The 14,822-nt window shown below is 38.0% G+C and overlaps 1 protein-coding gene across 1 annotated transcript in view; it reads left to right on the top strand.

The window, feature by feature from the left end:
- The window catches only part of FAM81B (family with sequence similarity 81 member B), a 93,116-nt gene extending 81,027 nt beyond the window's left edge, over nt 1–12,089 (top strand). The window contains exons 8-10 of the mRNA XM_044680493.1: nt 3,791–3,926; nt 8,966–9,161; nt 11,956–12,089. Of these exons, the coding sequence (XP_044536428.1) occupies nt 3,791–3,926; nt 8,966–9,161; nt 11,956–12,089 (466 nt within the window). The remainder of the gene's footprint in view (nt 1–3,790; nt 3,927–8,965; nt 9,162–11,955) is intronic.
- The last annotated feature ends 2,733 nt before the right edge of the window (nt 12,090–14,822 follow it).

Genomic DNA, 14,822 nt, shown 5'->3' with positions numbered 1-14,822 from the left:
AGGAAGTGAGGAAAAAGTGGATGCAATGAATAGCAACTTCTGGGAGTTTATATACGAAAAGGAAGAGAAAGATGATACAATAACTTGGCGGGGGGGGGGTGGTTAAGAGATGGGGGTGATCTGGGCATATTTATAGGCAGCATATTAGAAACCAGTACAAGATTGAAGAAGTAGTGTCCATTGAAAGGGCAAGCTGCCAGAGTAAGCAAGAAGGGAGGAGATCAAGGATGAGAAAGTAGATGGGTTGCTCTTGCCTAGAAAAAGTAGAGGAAAGGAGGAGGGAATTAAGGGGCAGCAGGGAGGTTAAGGTACAGGTTCTTTGAGAAAAGAAGAAAGGGAAAAGGAGGAATCTCCCATTGGATGACCTCTATTTTTCCTGAAGAAGGAGGTTGGGTCCTCTCTGGGAGAGAAGGGAAAGAGAGTGATAGAGGAAACTTGAGAGAAGAGAATACCTCTTCTCTCAAAAGATAACTATCACTTAAAATTTCTACTTTAATGAAAATAAAAATACTTTGGCCACATAATGAGAATATAGGATTCATTGGAAAAGACCCCAGTATTGGGATTTTGCTGAAGAGAAAACCCATAATAATAAATCATGTCCATCATGCTCAGAAGTAATACCACACATCTATAGCTGGAAGGATCTTAGGGGACGGCTAGTCAAACATTCTTTCTAGAAAGTCTTGCCAAAGGTCACACAAATAATAATCATTAGAGGATTTGGATCCAAGTTTTCTGACAAAAAAAACCCCTACAGGGTGGTTTATATCTGTATTCCCCCCAGAAAAAAGCAAGGGCACAGATGCTCCCATTTTAATATTTGTCATTTTATCCTTTTTCTTTAAAAATGGAAGATGCTTTAGAATTTTTTTTCTTACAAGAGCTGATACTACCTGATGTCTGTTTGCTACAGAGAAAATGACTTTTCAACTATGGACAAAACTTTATAATAAAAAAAAACGGTAACATTCTTTTTTTTTAATCGTTACTTAATGAAGAATATGGAAGTATGTTTTGCATGATAATACATATATAACCCAGATTGAATTGCTTGTTGGCTTCAGGAGGGGGGAGGGAAGAAAGGAGGGAGACAACATGAATCATATAACTTTGGAAAACTTATGTGGAAATTTGTTATAAAAATAAAAATAAAAATAAAACAAAATAAACCCTTACTTTCTGTCTTAGAATCAAAACCGTGCATTGGTTCCCAGGGAGAAGAACAGTAAGGGCTTAGGCAATGAAGGTTAAGTGGCTTGCCCAGGGTCATAAAGCTGGGAAGTAACAGGCTAGATTTGAACCTAGGATCTCCTATCTCTAGGCCTGTCTTTCAATCCACTGAGCCACCAACTGCCCCGAATAACATTCTTCTTTGCTCCATTTTAATTCCAGAATCTCAGTAACTGAAAATTTTTTTGTCTTTTCCAGAAAATAATTCATTAAATACTCCTAAGAAGGATGGCAGAGTGGTCTGAGCAAATTACTAACCAGGGTTATTAACTCAGTTTAGTAATGCCAGAGATCAGTTAAGACATGGGGAACTCAGAGGACAGCTAATCCAACCATCCCCATTTTCCTACTGTGGAAACTGAGGCTCAGAGAAGTCATTTTAAAGATGAGAAAATTGTTGTCTAACATCAGAGCAGTAAATGTTAGAGGCATCATTTGAACCCAGGACTTCTGCCTCCAGAGTCAGACCTCCTCCCCCAAATACATAGTGGAAAGAGAACTGTGCTTGAAGTCAATCAATAAATCCCACCTCCAGCACTTAATAGCTATGTGACCCTGGCAAGACTTGCCACTTAATATTGCTAAACCTCAGGTTCTCTATTTGTAAAGCCTGCTGTGAAAAATAACATAATGTAAGTACTTTGCAAACTTTAAAACACTAGGCATTCTAAATAATAATAATAACAATGAAGATGTATTTTCTAAACATGAGCAACTTAAGACAATTTCTATAAAGTTGAGGCTCACGATTAGACCTTTGTACTCCACGTAATTTAGGTTTTATACCATTGCATTGGCAGATTCTTTTGAGAACCACCCTAGCACTTTGTAAAATATAGTAAGAATATTTTCAGTAACAAAACATGATGTGATTTGCCTAACTAATAAAATAGCTCTAAATAGAATTTTAAAAATTATTTGTGTTTAGCTAGTCGTTGTTAGTAGATCATTCCAAGAAAACTTACTTGGCAGCCCCCAGAGATGATTCAGTATCCTTCCCTTTCTCTGCCTCCCCCAATCTCTGAGCCATTACATGTACCATTTTATCATTTTATCATGATATCCTGCTCCTCCCTTGTAAATTATGTCACATTTATGCCTTCAGAATCTCACCCAGGACTCTCGTCTTTTCTATACTGCCTTTCCAAATTAATCTTATGTGGTTCTAGTTACTCCAGTGCTTCAAACTGCTATTCTTTACCATATTTTTATCCTTCACAACTCTCTATTGAATACTTTTTACATCAATTTCTCGCGCTATATTGACACCCAGTAAATCACTTAATCAATACCTCAGCTTCTTTTATCTATAAGATAGGGATGATAATAATAAGAATAATAATACTGCAAGCCTACCACATTTGCTGTGAAAATCAAATAAGGTAACACATGTAAAGCTGTTTGCATATTTTAAAGTCCAATATAATGTCTATTATTATTTAAATATGTCTATTATTATTATTTTATAGTTTATTTATATCTATTTCTGCTTTGTTGTTTGGTCTTGCCCAACACTTCATGATCCCATGGACTATAGAACACCAGACCCTTCTAAGTTCCTATATCTCTTGAAATCTGTTCAGATTCGTTTTTATTGTTTCTTTTATACTATCTATCCATCTCATCCCTTACTGTCCTCTTTTCTTTTTGCCTTCAGAATTTCCCAACATCAGGGTCTTTCCCAATGAGTCCTGTCTTCTCATTATGTGACCAAATTATTTAAGCTCCAGCTTCAGTATTTGTCCTTCCAGTGAATAGTCTGAATTAATTTCTATAAGTATTGACCGATATGGTCTCCTTGCTGTCCAGCTGTCCAATGAGCTCCCAGCATCAAAATTCAAAAGCATTGTTCTGCTCTCACAGCCACAAGCTTTGACTATATGAACCCTTTGTTGGCAAGATGATGTCTCTGCTTTTTAGTATACTGTCTCTACTTGCCATAACTTTCTTTCCAAAGAGCAAATATCTTTTAATTTCATGGCTGTAGTCGCTATCCCCAGGGATCATTGAGCCCAAGAGTATAAGATCTGACCCTGTTTCTATTTCTTCTTCCTCTATTTTCCATGAAGTTATGGGACCCCCTTGCCAAGATCTTAGTTTTTGTATGTTAAGTTTTGAGCCAGTTTTTATATTCTCTTTCACCATCATTGAGGTTTCTTAAATCTTCACTTTCTACCAAGAGTGATATCATCTGCATATCTGAGGTTGTTATTTCTCTCAGCAATCTTGTTCCATGATAATTAGCTTTCATTAAAATTTGTTGATTTATGAGTACTAGAGTTAAGGCAAGGGAACAGCCTGAAGGGAGAAAATTGTCTAACCATTGAACAACAAACAATTTGAGGACAGAGACAAATTTGCCTCTTCCTTTGTAATTCCCTGTAGTGGTTAATAAAATGTTCTTCTCAATAAATATATCATTTGATGACAACACTTAAATAGGTTCTTCAAGCTGAAATGACAGCAAGCTTTTTCAACAGAGTAAAAATTCAGTTTTGTTAACTTCCTATTTTTAATGTCAATAATTTTTTAAAATCAATACCCTTCTCACCCTTAGATTAAATACACTTGCAAATGAGCTCCGTGAACAAGTTCAGAACCAACAGAAGTGGATAGAAAATCAGCTTATGAAATCTGAAAAACAACAATTCTATCATATAAACCAATTTCTCAGCACCATAAATGAGAAAATGGTAAGCAGTTTTGTGTGAGGCAAGTCCTAGAACAAAAATTCTAGAAAGCTCAAAATGTACTATGGAGTTATTGGGAAATTGGCAACAGCCTTTGTTCTTTATGGCATCATGAAAGCTATTCATCTTATGTACTGGGGGGAATGACCTGAGGACAACCCCCTGAGGCCAGCCAAGAACTCTTCATGCTGCCAATCTATGATGAAGTGTTTGATGAGCTTGCTTCTGGAAGAGTGTAGGACTGTTTCATTGACAGGCTCTGCTCCCTAACTCAGAACAGGTACAGATATGTCGTGACTGTTTTCTGTTCATTTATTGAGTGGTGAAGAAAAGCCTTTTGATTGGTTGCTGAGCCAGAACAGAATATGCCTGGAAAAGGCACTAACTGGCCAAATGAAGCTCTTTCTTTCCTTGTATACACCAATTAAGCTTACCAGTTGGAAGAGTTCTTTCTGCTCATAAGTGAAAGAGAGCTGGAGATGGGCAGACTAGGCTAGGGCCTTGTGATCATCAAAAGATTGGAAGAGCCACCAAAGGTCCAACGACTGGAGTCTATCCCAAAAATTGACAGTAGCCAGGTCTGGTAAGGGATCTCACCAGCCTAGCAATTGATCTGGAGCCATGATACTAAATCCTGTAGCAAATTAGTGACATCCACCAGTTATGCAATACTGGGAAGTGAACTTAGTAGGATGGATGTTGGAGCCCACTCTTCTCTGGCTAATGGGTTGATCCAGCATAGGCTAGTTTCCCTGAAGGTTACTCCTCAGGATTTCATTCTTTACCAGAATCAGCCACTCGCCAACTGGTATGGACTCCAGGCTCCCTTGGCTCTTCTGAACTCATAGTCCAGTTCATTCCATCCCAAACACTCACTCATTCACTAAAGATTGATCAATCATCAATCAATCAACAGAAATTTATTAAGCAAATACTATATGCCTGACGGGCCATCTAGGTTGCACAGTGTATAGAATGGCAGTCCTGAAGTCAGGGATACTCTTCTTCCTGAGTTCAAATCTGGCCTCAGACACTTAGTAGCTGTGTAACCTAGACAAGTCACTTAACCCTGTTTGCCTCAGTTTCCTCATCTTTAAAATGAACTGGAGAAGTAAATGAGAAACTATTCTAGTATCTTCACCAAGAAAACCCCAAATGGAGTCATGAAGAGTTGGACACAACTGAACACAGATATGTGCCAGGCAGGGACAGACACTAAGAGGAAAAGAAACAAAAGGAATCCCACATGATTACTAGGAACATAATCAAGGATCCATGTACCTTCTACAAGGAAAGGGAATGCTCAGTTTGGCCAGTTGGCACCTTTTTTTATGCATACTCAGTCGTAACAACCAATCAAGAGGCTATTCACCACTCATTAAGTGAACCAAAAGCAATGGCAGGGTGCCATCTCATGCTGTGAACTGGGGAGCAGAGCCTGTCCATTGTAAACTTCAGAAACAATTGCACCAAACTCCCTATGTGGGTTGGCAACTGAGATTCCTTCTGCCCCTGAAATTCCTTCTGCCCCTGAAAACTGTGCCCTCATTGGCAAGTCCCCACATTACACTTAAAGACTAGAAATACTGAATTGTTTCCCCAATAAAGTGTTAGGTCAAATGTCTTGTCTCCTAGACGACACTCACTTTTCTAATGAAGAAAACTATTTATTATAGCAAGGAACTAAAGTAATGTCCAGAGGTCTCCCATTAGAATGAATAAATAAAAACATTATGCTCAAATGTGAATGTTTGCTAGCTGATATACCATTCCAGATTGTCTTTGGATGGGAAAGGCAGTAAGACAGTGGAAGAGGTTGAGGGGTCAGGAACTGGATTTGTGTATGGAAATTAGAAAAATGGGTAAATACTGCTTACTACTTGAAGCTTTTCCTGATCCTCTCAACTTCAAGTCCCGGAACCCCTCCCCAGTAATGACATTTACTTGTATTTTGTATTCTGGTATCCCTCCAACCCATATAAGATCTTTGAGGGCAAGGGCTTTTTCATTTTTGTCTTTAAATCTCCAATGCCTAGTACATTGCCTTGTATATAATAAGCAATTAATTAATACTTGTTCATTGATTTTAAAGACTATCTGAACTACAATGATACCAAAAAGAATTCAACCATATCAAAGTTTTGTAAGACAAACTATAATGCTTCCCTTGCTTCCTAGTTAGGACTTTCCCAGAACTTTCTTACTCATCTGAACTTCAGATTTGTTGACTCTATGAACTCTGGCTAGACTCCACAATTCTGTTTTCCATTCAAATATTATCCTTTTTTCCCCCAGGAGAAGGCTCACCTTTATGTCCTATTAATTGCTTCTAATCAGCTACATCATCCCTCCAAGAGGATAGGGTTTAGAGCAGAAAAGATTATAATCTCAAGGAGATTGGAGACATTTAAACATCTCTGTTCCAAAGTCCATCAACAGATCATACCAAGAGTACTGTATGGGTTAACAAGGTGAATCAGTGAATACAGAGCCAGAGATAGAGACAGGACATCCTGTGTTCAAATCTGGCCTCAAAGACTTCCTGGGCAAGTCACTAAACCTGTCTAACCTTGGAACTGCCTTGGAACCAATACTTAGTATTGATCCTAACACAGAAGGTAAGATTTTTTTAAGTATTACACAGCACACTTCACTGATCTTGAATGTTAGGCTAATATGTATCTCTGATATTTCCTTTTCATTCAGGATAACAAATTAAGTGCTGATCCACCTTGGGGAAAGGGCTAATAACCCCCTATTTCTGCAACTTCCCCCATCTCTCCCTCCAAAAAAGGAAGTTTGTCCTCTTTTCCTAAAAATAGTTTTAATGGATACAGTTCAGTTCTCAACTCAAAATCATTTCATATCATCTGGAACTTTCTTGTGGTGAGAAATTCCCCTTTTGGTGTTGGTGTTGATGAAAGCATTATTAGAATTAACTCTAAGATCCAAAAATGTGAGCTATGAGAAGCTAAGAAAATGAAATGTAGCCTTCATCTAAATAAAAAATACTTTGAAAAGATTTATTTTGATATTCCTTTAAATTAGTTTTAAAGCCCTATATTCTTCGGCAATTCTTTCTCCTAGACAATCACTTTAATTTTGAGAGAACTGAATGGTTGGATCACATTACATAAGCTAAGAAACTAGAATGAGGCTTTTGATACCATAGACAAAGGAATATGTTATTGAATTGGATTGGCCCAAACATTTACCCTGTGTTTGGTGTGCAACACTTAATTTTTATTTGCTTTCTGTTTGATTTGCCCACGGTCACACAACTAGGAAGTATGAGGTTAGATTTGAACGCAGGTCCTTCTAACTTTATGCTCTCCATTCATAATGCTACCCCAATTCATCATTTTTTACAATATAATACACAAACTATGGATTTTTTCAGTCATTCTCTAAACAGTGAGCACCTACCTTGTGCCATTTTTCTGTAGCACTGAAATTTTTAAATGGTAGGGACAATGAAAAACTTAATTAAAGAACAAAGCTATAAAGATCCTAAAGGATCATTCATCTCAATATTAATAATAGTTTTAACCTCAATATTAAATCAAAAGATTGTCTTAAACTTTACCTAATTGAAGCAGTTCTTTTTCTTCGTTATAATATTATCCCATCATAGAGATTTCATGATGTTACTAAGCAATGGTAATGGTACTAATACTTATGCCATATTGCCTGAGAGAATTCAAGACTCGCTGAATGGTCATTCTTCTTTTGTAGCTACTATGAAAAATATGCTAACCTAATTAGCAAGACTCCAAGTCTTAGTGGTGTGTCAGAATTTAGGACTAAAAATGACCCTTATAGTTCATCTTTGCTCTTTTCATTTTACAAATGAGAAACTGAGGCCCAAAAATGAAGTGACTTGCCCAAGGTCACATAGGGAGCAACTATCACAATCAGAATTTGAACTTGCAATTGGTCTTTATGGGGCAGCTACATAGTTTGTGGAATCCATGTCTGGAGACAGGACGACCTGAGTTCAAATTCATCTCTGACATTTACTAGCTTTATAGCCCTTGACAAGTCACTTAACCTCTGTTTGCCTCTTTATTCCCCAGGTTACTGTGGGTATTAAATGAGATAACAAATTTAAATGCTTAATACATAGACTATATAAATGTTGTTCAGTCATTTTAGTCATGTCTGGCTCTTTGTGACCCTATTTGAGGTTTTTTGGCAACGAGACTGGAGTTGTTTGCCATTTCCTTCTCCAGCTCATTTTACAGATGAGGAAACCGAGGCCAACAGGGTTAGGTGAGTTTCCCAGGGTCATGCAGCTAGTAAGTGCCTGAGACTGGGTTTGAAATTAGATCTTCCTGACTCCAACCCTAGTATTTTATCCACTGTGCCACCTACTTGCCTCATATAAATGTTAGCAATTCTGATTATTACTTGTTAATTCTTTCTAGTCTTCTTTCTGAATGCCATGCTGCTTCTGTCCCCTTCCAAAAAATTACAGAGGAAGAGGACAGAGCATTTTCTCCTCTCATCAGAATGAACTTTGACTTAGCTGAACTAGTTCTGGACATCCTTTCTAACTATGAGCAGAAAAGAGCTGAGACTCTAATTACTTGTCTGTGGTTTAGCTATGCCTACAGATACAGAAAGCAGTAACAAAGAGGGTTTACAAGAGAGTCTCCATTGCTTTGTCAATCACTTTAAGAATAATTTGGTTCATTCAATCTCCAAATCCCAGGTGTACTTGGGAAGAAACTTCATTATTCTCTTTTGGTACAGGTAGTAAATATTCAAGAGAAATGAGTCATCCTCTTACTACTTTCCTTCCAGGGCTGTTGTGAGGATCAAATGTGATAATATTCACAAAATGCTTTGCAAACCTTAAAGCACTATATAAATGCTGGCAATCGTTATTGAATAATTCCCAAGGCAAAAGGATTTGGTTGGAATAATGCTTACATCTAAAAATTGACAACAGTGAGCAGATTTTGCACAGTTTCTATGCTGGAATACAGTTTTCTTGCAGGACGTTTGTTTTTTGTTTGTTTTGCTGTGTCTTTTAATAGGAAGAAACAAAAAACAATCTGGAAAGCAAAGTGCAGGAGCTAATAATAAAATCAGAAAAGTTACTAAACCCGGAGAGATTTCAAATGGAATTGAATAAAGTGAAGTTTGCAGAAAACAAGCTGTATAAAAAGATAAATCGAATAGAGAAGCAGATATGGGAAGAACTGAACAAAATCCAAAATGACTACCAATCAGGTGAGCATTAACTTATCCATTAACTGAAAATACCTCCCTCTATCTAGACACAGGCAGCACATGCATTAGAGTACAGCCTCAAGGCATTTTCTTTATTTTTGTAAGGTGATCAGTTACTGATCATTCAGTCATAAAGGGCATTTTTATTGATTAATTATTTTTAAACACTACAATTTAACTTTTTTAAAAATTAGCAACTAAACTAAAAAATCCAAACTTAAACAAAGAAATATAAAATATCAATTTTTTAAAAGGCATTAAAGTAACCCTGGACCCCTCTCAGGACTTTTGGGTCTACCTACCTCAATCACAGAAATGTTCCCTATCTTCAACTAACTTTTTTTAAAACCTTCCATCTTAGAATCAATACTGTGTATTGGCTCCAAGGCAGAAGAGTGGTAAGAGCTATGCAATGGGGGTAAAGTGACTCATCCAGGGTCACACAACTAGGAAGTGCCTGAGTCCAGATTTGAACCCAGAAACTCCCATTTCTAGACCTAGCTCTCAATCCACTGAACCACCTACCTACCCTCAGAAAACTGCTTTTCCAAAATGATTTCCTCTTTCTTTATGCTTTCAAAAGGGAGTAGTACCTCTTTAGCTCAAAATCCATAAACCTGAGATCCTATGTCATACCCCTGGGTATAAAGTTTCTGAATTTACCTCCTACATTCACAGTTGGTCACATTATTAAGGCTATGCCCAACACAACTTGCTCTGATTTCTCTAAGGTCACAAAATTTTAAAGCTGAAAGGGACTTTAAAGAGTATCAAATCTTAATTTGTGTATCAGGAGAATGAGACATTGAATCTAATGCCCTTTCCTATTAAACTGCAGGTAATGATTCAGTTCATGGTGTGCGACTGGCAGGATGACCTTTTTTGGGGTGGGGGTAGGGAATTGGTACAGAGGGTGGACAGGGTCCAGAAACATAGAGAAAGAAAGGAAGGGGAAAAAGTGAACCAGTAAGTCCAGTGGGATGACAGATTTTTCTGCTTAAAAGGTTAATGGTATCAGAGTCAAGCTGGGAGAACATCAAAAGGGATTCATTTGAAAGAGTCCTCTAACTTTAGCAAAGAAAGGGCATCAGATCAGTGCTGATGAGCAACCATCTGTCTACTAGCAATCAGACTAAATCCTTTAAGAGGTAAAGAATAACTATACACAACCCATTTCCCATCTTCCCACTTACTGTATGAATTCAATGACCTTTCTTTTTTTAATTAAATTTTATTGATGAGCTTTTGCTTTCTCTCCCTCCTACCTTCTGAAAAGCAAAATCTTTGGTCAGTTAAAGATGACCTCTGCCATCTGACATTGGCATCACTTTTTCTGGGAGAGGAAAAGTCTTTTTGTCTGAAGTGTTTCCTTTAGGTGTTTCTGTACAAAGACTGTTGCCTGAACAATTGCCCCTAAACCCACGCAAAATAAAATTTCAGGCCAAGAATAGTGCCCTGGGTTCAAAGTAGTCATTTTTTATGCTGCCTCTTTCATCTTCTTTAAGCCTCTGCTTTCACTCAAATGCAGTTAAATTTTCTACTCACTAGGACAGTGATGGCAACCCTATGGCAGAGGTGCCAAAAATGGCACACCAAGCACACTCTGTGGGCATGTGGCTGCTCCCCCCTACCCACCCAGAGTTCATTACTAGAAAGGCAGAGGGACTCGGGTGGAGCTGCTCCCCTCCTCCTCTCTACCGTGTCTGATGATATTTTTTCTCATCCCCAGCCCCTCTCTGCCCAGCAGTCAATGAGAGTGCTCAGGGGGTAAGGTGGGCGACTCACAGGTGGCAGAGCTGGGGGGAGGGGAGCAGAGTGCTTGGGCCATAACCCTCCCTGCCTCTACATTCACTGAGGACATTCCTCACTTCACCCACCCCTCTGCCCAGCAGCCTAATGAGAGCATTTCCTCCTTCCCCTGTGTGGAGAGTAAAGGGAGGCAGGGTATGCCCTGCATTCAGTGGGGGCAGGGGCATGACACTCAGTCTGGGGGGAGAGGGGAACAGCACTCCATCTCTAAAAGGTTCCCTATCACTGCCCTAGAGTGTAAGCCATATGTAAAACTGACAATCCTATCTGGTTTTGTGCTTCTCTGACAGGTTTGTGCTTTTCTGACAAAGAGAATTCTTTGTCTTCACCTGCCTCAGTCCTAGGCTCAGATCCTTTCCCAGTGGTTGTATAAAGATAAGTTTTAAAATCTAATCCGATTCCCCTCATAGAAGGTCTTCAAACTCATAACCCCAGTCAAGAGAAAATCCATAGGATCTCAGACTTAGTCTGGCCCCCTCATTTTACAGCTAAGGAAACTGAGACCCAGAGAGGTTGTCTTGTCCAAGATAATGAAAGGCAGAGCCAGAATTTGAACCCAACCCCTCTGACTCTAAATTCAGCTCTCTTTCCACTGCATTGACACCTTATCCAACACTTATTTGTACTCTTTGCCCATTCTTTTCGGCCTGCGAATAATGGCAGATGGCAAGGCAGTGTTTGCAATAGACTCATTAAAATATTCAGCTGTTTCAATTGGTAATATTTGGGTGAACAGAATTGAATTAAATTTTCACACTCTAGGCAGATGCAACTTAGAGCACTGTTGTCCTAATACATCTCCTTGAAATATAAGACAGATTGAAGGACCTTTACAGATAGGACTTAATGGAATTTAACATACTTTGAATGAAACAGTGATCAATGATAGCAGGATGGCTGATTAGAAGACTTTGTTTTTAAGAAAAATGAAAAAAAAACTGTTCCAAGGCATAGTTTAAGTTAAATATACCTGTTCTCACACCAGGGTTTCAATCGATCCGTGGCTCTCTTGAGTCCCTCCAACAAATACAGAAGGCAAAGATCCAGTTAGAGAAATATAAATTCCAAAAAGACATAAACAAGCTGCACCGCCAAATAGTGGAACTTCAAGAAATGTAAACCCCATCTCCATCATCTCCTTTGTTCTCTCCTATCCACGGAGCTTGTTGGTTTGGTGAAGAGCCGAAGCCAGGAATGCAATGTCAATGAATCCTGCTGCTTACATTTCTATTTCGACCTACACTTTTAAAAAGCTATTAAAGCCAATAAAGCAAAACAGAAGTAAATGTTTTTGTTCATTTATTTTTTAAAAATCCAAAGTCTCATTGATTTTAGAGCTAGAAGAAGCCACTGGAGGCCATCTAATCCAACCTGCTCACTCTACAAATGAGGAAACTGAGACTACAAGAGGGTAAGGGGTTTGCTCAAGATCACATCTGTAGCAGATGATCACATTCAGATTCAAATCCAGGTCTCCTACCTCTAAATTTAACACTGTACTATATTGTTTCCTGTCATTAAGGGTTGGCATTTTACATTTTTATTTGATTAGCTCAGAAGATTTTAAATTTTCAAGAGTCAAAGTTTTTGCCATGAAACCTAAAACATTCCTATTTGCAATAGGAATTGATGCTCTCAATGTTCTTGTGCAAGTGGGAATTTACCCGAGAAAACTTTTTTGTTGATACTATTCTCTGCCCCTGGAATGTTCACTCCCTCCTCCCCAGCTCTGCCTTTCCATTCCTCTCCATTTTCAAAAGCTAACTCAGTTAATCCCTTCCTAATGCTCTTCTTCCCCACCAGAAGTCATCTGTATGACCTCTGAATACTTTGTGCCTCTCTCCATGCATTTTCATATTGTACTCTTTCTTATAGTTACTATGCTCATGTCTCACCATAATGGTGCAGTGGATACAGTGCTTGGCCTGGATTCAGGAAGACCTGATTTCAAATCTGATCTCAGATATTAGCTTTAAGTCCCTGGGCAAGTCACTTAACCTCTGTTTGCCTCCAATTCCTCAACTATAAAATGGGGATAATTATAGCCCCTACCTCACAAGGTTAATGTGAGAATAAAATAGGATAATATTTGTAAAGTGCTTAAGACAGTGCCTGGCATAGAGTAGGCACTAAATAAATGCTGCTTTCCTTCTTTCCTTTCTTCCTTCCCTTATTAGACTGTAAACTCCATGACAGCAGTAACCATACTTTCTTATTCTTTATTACCCTCAACAATTCCTATCCAGCATATACTTAGTGTTCAATAAATCCATGAATTTCTTTATTAAATATTTTAATTAAAATATAGTTCTTATATTGAAGAAAGATCAATTAACTTCCCTAACCCTTCTTTTACCTCCCATTTCATATCAAAAATTATGTAAATTAATTTAGCATCACATTTATCACATAAAATGTTTAGAAACAATTTTCTTTAGACATAAAATTCAGCGGTCTTCATAGTAATTGTGTCTTCACAGGCATTGCGATTAACTAGAAACTAGAATTGTATTAACTGGAAAACAAGGCAAGTAATGAAATGTGCCTAATTGCCTTATCATTAAGCTCATTAATGGGTTGCTAGGGCCCTCTTGAGGCTTGTATGGGATGCCTTCCTTCACTGGTCCTGGAAACCAAGAAAGGGAAATACCTCTGACATTTTCTTCCCTAACAGAGAATACAATTGGATTGAGTTTTATGTTTCTTACAAAAATAAATTTCTGAGACTGTTCTTATACATGCATTTTTCCAGTTGTCATTTTTTCATTAATATAAGTTCTGTGTGCAATTAAATTAAATCTGTGTGAAGAGTTTGACTGTGTCCATTGCTTTCAGCTTTTTGCTGGAGTTCTTAATATTTGGTAGTCAAATGCACTAGCCAAACAGACTACACAAGAGCTTACATTAAGGTTTTGTATCCATCAGAAGCCACATTCTATCATATCTCATTTTGTTAATGGATGGCTCTAAAGACAAGAAACTAGTGGTAAAAGATGACAATGGATAAAATTTTTCTGGATTTGGGGGACATTTTGTTTTTTCTGTGTGTTGTGGGAGCTTTGTAGTATTTTAGGAAACAATGTAAGTTCGAGCTAAGAGCATTCTCAGAAAAAAGTAACTCAGTACCAGTTAAGACATTGTAACAGAAACCCCTTTGTAATAACCACTGCTGTTTAGGTTTCACACAAGCAGAGGGACAGGATTTATGTCTCCCCATACACAATTGCACAGATATGTTACAATATGACTTCCTAAGGGACTTTCTTTAATTTATTTATATTTAGAACCAAAAATATCTCACTGAAATCAGTCATTTTAAAAAAAATACAGTATAGTCAATCTCTCCCTTAAGATGTAACAAAACATCTTAACCTTCTGAGTCTACATAGCGTGCCTTTCTCTACCGCCACTCATCTCACCTCACCATCTTCTTAGGGCATTGTAGGTTCTGCCACTTAGACCCATCTTCTTTCACTTATGGAATGTGTTGCATAACCTCTATATTTCCTCAAGGGTAACCTGCAATCTGTATCTCTGTAGAAAAGTATTATGGACCCTGGGCAAGTCACTTAACTCCCACTGCCTAGCCCTTACCACCCTACTGCCTTGGAACCTATACACAGTATTGATTCCAAGATGTAAGGTAAGGGCTTATTTGAAAAAAAAAGAGAAAAAGAGAAAGGAAAGAAAGAGAAAGAAAGAAAGAAAGAAAGAAAGAAAGAAAGAAAGAAAGAAAGAAAGAAAGAAAGAAAGAAAGAAAGAAAGAAAGAAAGCAGGAAAGGAGAAAAGGAGGAAGGAAGGAAGGAAGGAAGGAAGGAAGGAAGGAAGGAAGGAAGGAAGGAAGGAAGGAAG

This window comes from Gracilinanus agilis, chromosome 1 (genome assembly GCF_016433145.1).
Source record: "Gracilinanus agilis isolate LMUSP501 chromosome 1, AgileGrace, whole genome shotgun sequence".
Lineage (NCBI taxonomy): Eukaryota > Metazoa > Chordata > Mammalia > Didelphimorphia > Didelphidae > Gracilinanus > Gracilinanus agilis.
This window is presented reverse-complemented; position numbering and strand designations above follow the sequence as displayed.